This window comes from Phascolarctos cinereus, unplaced genomic scaffold (assembly GCF_003287225.1).
Source record: "Phascolarctos cinereus isolate Bilbo 61053 unplaced genomic scaffold, phaCin_HiC Scaffold_1;HRSCAF=81, whole genome shotgun sequence".
NCBI classification, from domain to species: domain Eukaryota; kingdom Metazoa; phylum Chordata; class Mammalia; order Diprotodontia; family Phascolarctidae; genus Phascolarctos; species Phascolarctos cinereus.
Genome location: NW_027555514.1, coordinates 212,906,677 through 212,912,676, shown reverse-complemented (window position 1 = coordinate 212,912,676; position 6,000 = coordinate 212,906,677). Strand labels below are relative to the sequence as shown.

Below are 6,000 nucleotides of genomic sequence, written 5' to 3'. Positions count from 1 at the left end.
CCCAAGGTAATTGGGTGATGAAGATCATTAGCAATACTAAGGCATCCAGACCCAACTAGGGCAGAGCAAAAAATTCAATCCTTTCAGGCTTCTTTGAAGATAAACTGAATTCTTAGGATATTTCCTAGTAGCATGCTGAAAAGGTTCAAATTACTAGACTGGAAGGCCAGGGACAACACAGCTGATTGGACCTAAAGAAACTTCACTGCATTTATTTTCAAAGTACAGTTCTTTTTTTCCTTTCCTTTTCTTGACACAGAGCATCTTGCTATCAGTCTTTCTTTGCTGAATGGCCATGGGCAGTTTACTACTTAATCTTCCAGAGGCAGGAGATCCCTCATGGTCACCAAAAGCATCATCAGAAGCATAAAGTTCAGTCTGGGATACCTTCCTCTGCACTGCCCATCCCCTATGTCAGTTATTCTGAGCCAGGTCTAATTTAGGTGAGTACCCTGGAAGCTTAGGTTCAATAATGCAATGAAATGACAATCATAGGTCATTCAACAGCTAACAAAAGAAGACTGACTGAGTCAAATCAGGAAGAGGATATTCAACAAAGACAGTCACTGAATATGCCTTGAGTTGATTCATTTGAGCAAAATTCCCTTACTGAGTTGTCCATTGTGGTCTTCTAAGCATCAGAGAATATTCTCAGAGTTTCTGATATCTATTTTGTTCTCAGGAGACCAAGAAGTGATATCAACAGCTTGAGTCTTAAGTCCCCAAAGACAACTCATTTTTTTTGTTTTGTTTTTGTTTTTTTTGGCTAGGCAATGGGTTTAAGTCAGGTCCTCCTGACTCCAGAGCCAGTGCTCTATCCACTGTGCCACCTAGCTGCCCCAAGACAACTCCGTTTTGAGGATGGTCTCAATTGTTAGGATATTGTTCCTAACACAACCTTGATACTTGGTGACTTCAGTCAAAGAAAGGCATGAAAGAATAGGAAAACAGGATTAAGAAATGAAGTGACCAGAGATTTGTAGATGACTATTCAGAACTTTCATGCTTATATATTAAGAATAATTTCTTTAAGAAGATAACTGGGAAGTATTAGTCATATTGAACATTGAACAGTCTTACCAAAAAAAATTGACATCTTAATGCATTGTAAATGACTGGTTTATTGATATAGGAATCATTTCTGAATTAGTTGTCTGTGTGTAATCAGACCATCAAACTAATCAGCACAAAAGTTAAAGTCAACACCAAATTAGAGAAATAGGCTAGGACTGAGAAGACATTGCTTGTAATTATAATTATAACTTATTCAAATGAACTGGATAATGGATAGTAGTAGAGACACTAATAATGTCTTAGAGAAATTTAACATATGTAAAGCAGGCATCAAAATGGGACGGCCAAAACAACCCAGAAACCACCTCAGCCACTAAAAACTTAATCTTGACACCAGAGAGATATGGCAGCACAGGAGATTGCTGTTTATTATAAAATTTTTATAGCTTTCTTCTCAGTGACTAGTGAGCATGTTGGCAATCTGGGAGCCAGAAAGACACAGGCAATTAGTCTGGCTTAAACTTCCAGATTCACACTTACTTTGAGAAATGTGAGTAAATTCCATCCCCAGGACAAGAAGAGAGATTAGAGAGCCAGGACAGCAAACCAGCAAGGATCCATAAGCTGAATTTTTCCATCATGGGATTGAGCTACATGCTAGCCAACATGCAGCTCTATGACCCCAGTAGCAAAGAGAAGACTGAATAACCAGAGATACTCTATTGAAAGGGGGAATAGTCCAAAGCCAGATAACACCCATTTGACCTTCAAGAGCAAGGACTTTTGGGTGAGATTAACTGGAGGTTCACTCCCTGTGCCTTTGTGGGACTAGAGACTCATTCCCCTTTAATCTGCTCATCTACCATCTTTCTTTGGCCTATTCCCCAAAGGAGTATAAGATAAAGGGGAAGCCAGTCATGCTGTTTGTCCTTTCCCTTGCCTGCTTTTGACTGCAAACTGCACACCTGAGTTTAGAACTATTAGCTCTTTAAGCAGTACTGTTTTGTTTGTATGCATGTGACAATATATTAAAATCCAGATAGCTGTTCAAGTCTGTGCCAATTCTACTTTCTTGAATGACATGGTAAGAATGGGAAAGCAGAGAGATTTAAACCCAAATAAGAAAGCAGATTTAAATTACTAAGGACTTATAAATCTAAATTGAAGTTGGCAGAGCAATCTGACTGGAGGTTCACAAGCCATAAGCCAGCTGAGATGAGAGTGCATTGGAGGGAGAAAGAGATCAATTTGGGAGAAGGGGAGGGACAGAGCCAGATTCCCCATAGTCAGTAAAAAGAACCACAGAAGTTACTGTGCAAGCCATAGCGGTGAGGGTAGTCATTCTGAGTTCAATAAGGAAAGCCATACTCCTGAAGGAGACTGACCTGCTAAGAAAGCACCTCTACCTTGTAAGGCAGGCATTACTAACCCCATGTTCTTATGTTCCAGTCCATACTAATGAGCAGGCACACCAAGCTCCCACTCTGGGCCCCTGGACTTCTAATTGGTGAGCATTGTAGTCCAGACCCAGTCCTACCCTCTACTTCCTGGCCATCTTCATGACATGCTGCCCTAGTTCACACACACACACACACACACACACACACACACACACACACTCCAGTTCTAGCTCTGAAAACAGTAAGCAAATCTATACTACTAAAACACTCCTCTGTGACCTCAACTCCACTCCCTATATATGTGTTGATTCCCCTTTTAGAATGTAAGCTCCTTGAAAACAAGAACTGTCTTTTTTTTTATATTTGTAACCTCAGTAGGCAGTACTCAGTACTGTATGCCAGCAGCTGGCATACAGCAGACATTTAATAAATGCCTTTTCATTTATTTATTTTACAGATGACAAAACTGTAGCCCAAAGAGATTATGACTTACTTGTTCATACTCACAGAGCTTTTTCAGAGGTAGAATTTGAATTCATGTCTTCCGACTTCAAGTTTCGCACTCTATCCACTACACCATACTGAATTTAATAAATAACCAACTATCATTTATGTTTGAGTTCCTTTTATTTATATAAATATATGCATAATAAAGTATACCTAAAAAAAACAAAAAAAGTACACCTAAGTGTATATTTGTTTATAAGCCCTGAGAAAAGTACTCCAAATACAAAATATGCTATAACATAATAAAGTAATATAATTAGGACTGTCTAGGGAAAAGTCTATGGTTCCATATTTAATTTAAAACCACATATCCAAAGCATCATAACCCTTTTATATCAGCAAGAAATGTTGATTAACAACTTCAAAGAAGCCAGTTTACTCATAAAAGATTAATTAGCATTTTGGGCAATATAAGTATATGAAAAAGTACAAGTTACAAAAAGAAGTTATGGTCTTAATGCTAATTTATGTGGTCACTAGTAAACTAAAAAAGACTACAATGAGAAGGATCTGCCCCTGTCCAATGATCATCTTATTTCTGTCTTCAGCAGCTGCCTGAAGCATTTGGTTTATCACCCATGTTTTGAAGAATTGCACCTGGACATAAACACCAGGGTAATTTTTTCTGCCACAACCATGTCCAAAACTGGTAATTCCCATTAAGTAAAATTTGCCGGCATCTGGAAGGTAACACATTAAAGGCCCACCACTGTCACCCTATAGAAACAAACAAACAGATATAAAACAACAATGGTTATTTCAGTATCCTTTAAGCTAAAGAACAATAAAGTAACTTCAGTTAATAGTGAGGAATACTGTCTTCCCTCATGGTGTAGACGCTAGGGAGCCATGTGGGTATACCTATTTTTCTATCAATAATCTATATATATTTTGACTATCTATTGATTATATAGTTTCAATTTACCCTCAGCCTCCAAATATTCATGTCTCTTAAGTTCAATTCTCCCATCCATATACAGGGGCCACTTTCAATCTGCCCTGAGACTAGGGAACCATAAGCCTTGATTGAGTTATGGATAAGTTTTCCATCATGTCTTTGATTAAAAACACTAAAGTTAAGTGATTTTGTTGACTGGTTAGACCTAGTGATTTAATAGCACTAAAAAATGAGAGAAAAAAAATCCTTTTCATTCATTTTGCATTCATTTAGTTTACAGAAGAAGAAATTGTAACTTGGGTAACTGTCAGTGCCAGGAGAAGGGTAGGCTTACCTGGGAGGCAGCTGTCATAGAGAAGTACACCCTATGATAATGTGATGTTTTTAGCTACTTAAAGGAGAGGAGGTATGGCATACCCAGGATGAGATCATCATCACCACCAAAAAGGGGATGAAGAGACAGTGGAGAAAGCAAGCCCACGTTATCTGTGCCTCTAACTTTCCCACCCTAGAGCAAAGACCCAAACATCCCTACTATCCTAGTTATTATAACTGTGGTATATTAGACATAATAGGTATTTAATAGATGTGTGTTAACATTGCATAGGTGAGAGAAATATTATGGAGTGCTGCTAATTGAAATATTATTTGTACTGCTTATTATTATACAGAAGACATGACTATGAGATATAAAAAGCCTTCTAGTTAAAACATAACTAGTAATGTAAAGCCAATGCAGAAAAAATTATAATAACAAGATGGGACATTCAAAAGCCAAATAAGTTATTTTAGAATTTTTCCTTTGTGTTAGATTACTTGCATTGCACGACTCAGTATCTAGGAGTCAGAGATTTAAATAAACTGACATCATGCCAATTAAATACTAACACTCTTTAGGTTAGCAGCCCAGGGAATAGTTGAAATGGATTTAAAAACAGTTTTCTCGAAGAAATCCATTTTTTATGCAATTTTATGCAATTTAAAAAGGGAACTATAGAGAACTATAGAGAACTACTTCATCTAGAGACTTTTGCATCTAGAGTTAAATTTGCAGATTTGACAAGACAACTAGGAAAGTTTGCTCTCTCCTGGAGGCATTTTAACCAATCAATCAAGTACTTTTCTTGGTGCTAGAAATACAAAAACAAACATGAAATATTCTCTCCTCCTCAAGGAGCTTACATTCTATTGGGGGAGGCATGTGCGTAAATAAGTATATACAAAACAGATTCAAAGTAAATTTTTTGTGGGGGGGAGACTAACTGTCAAAGGAATCAGGAAAGCCTGCACACCTTTTAAGATGTTGCTTTGAGCAGAATTTTGAAAAAAAAACAAACCAAGAGGATGTAAGAGATGGAAGTGGATTCATTTCAGGGATGAGGAACAGCCAGTGTAAAGGTGCAAAGATAGAAGATGGGGTGCTGTGTGTGAGGAAAAGCAAGAACCGGTCTAACCAAACCATAGTGCTGTGAAGGATTTTAAAAATTGAGTGAGTGTGTGTGTATGTGTGTGTGTGTGTGTGTGTGTGTGTGTGTGTGTGTGTGTGTGTGTGAGAGAGAGAGAGAGAGAGAAGGGATAGAGAATCTGCCAAGACTAATTAAACTCAATCAATGCTATTTCTTCTGACTCAAATGAGAACAAATTTTATGTACATATATATACGTGTGTATATGTATGTGTGTAATACATATTACACACACACATAAAAATCAAGCCAGCATTACATGTAATGGGACAAACTAGAAGCCTTTTAAATAAGATCAGGGGTAAAAACAAGGGCGTCCACAGTCATTACTTCTATTTGAGACAGTGCTAGAAGTGTAGAACTATAGCAATAAGTAAAGAAAAATAAATTAAAGAAGGGAGCAGAGACTGAGCAGAAACAAAATTATCACTTTTTGCAAATGATATTAATGTACTGTTGGTGGAACTGTGAACTTATTCAACCATTCTGGAAAGCAATTTGTATCTATCCCAAACAGCTATAAAATTATGCAAACTATGCATGCCCTTTTGCCCAGCAATACCACTAGTAGATCTGTATTCCAAAGAGATTAAAAACAAAAAGAAAAGGGACCTATATGTACAAAAATATTTATAGCTGCTCTTTTTGTCGTGGCAAAGAATTGGAAATTGAGGGTGTGCCCATCAATTAGGTAATGGCTGAACAAGTTGTGGTAT

General features: G+C 37.4%; 1 protein-coding gene across 1 annotated transcript in view; it reads right to left on the bottom strand.

Moving 5' to 3' along the window:
* Positions 1-3,126: 3,126 nt before the first annotated feature.
* Positions 3,127-6,000, bottom strand: part of LOC110194043 (transmembrane protease serine 12-like) — a 39,427-nt gene continuing 36,553 nt past the window's right edge. Inside the window, exon 5 of the mRNA XM_020966162.2 lies at positions 3,127-3,638. Coding sequence (XP_020821821.1) covers positions 3,387-3,638 — 252 coding nt within the window. The 3' untranslated portion in view covers positions 3,127-3,386. The remainder of the gene's footprint in view (positions 3,639-6,000) is intronic.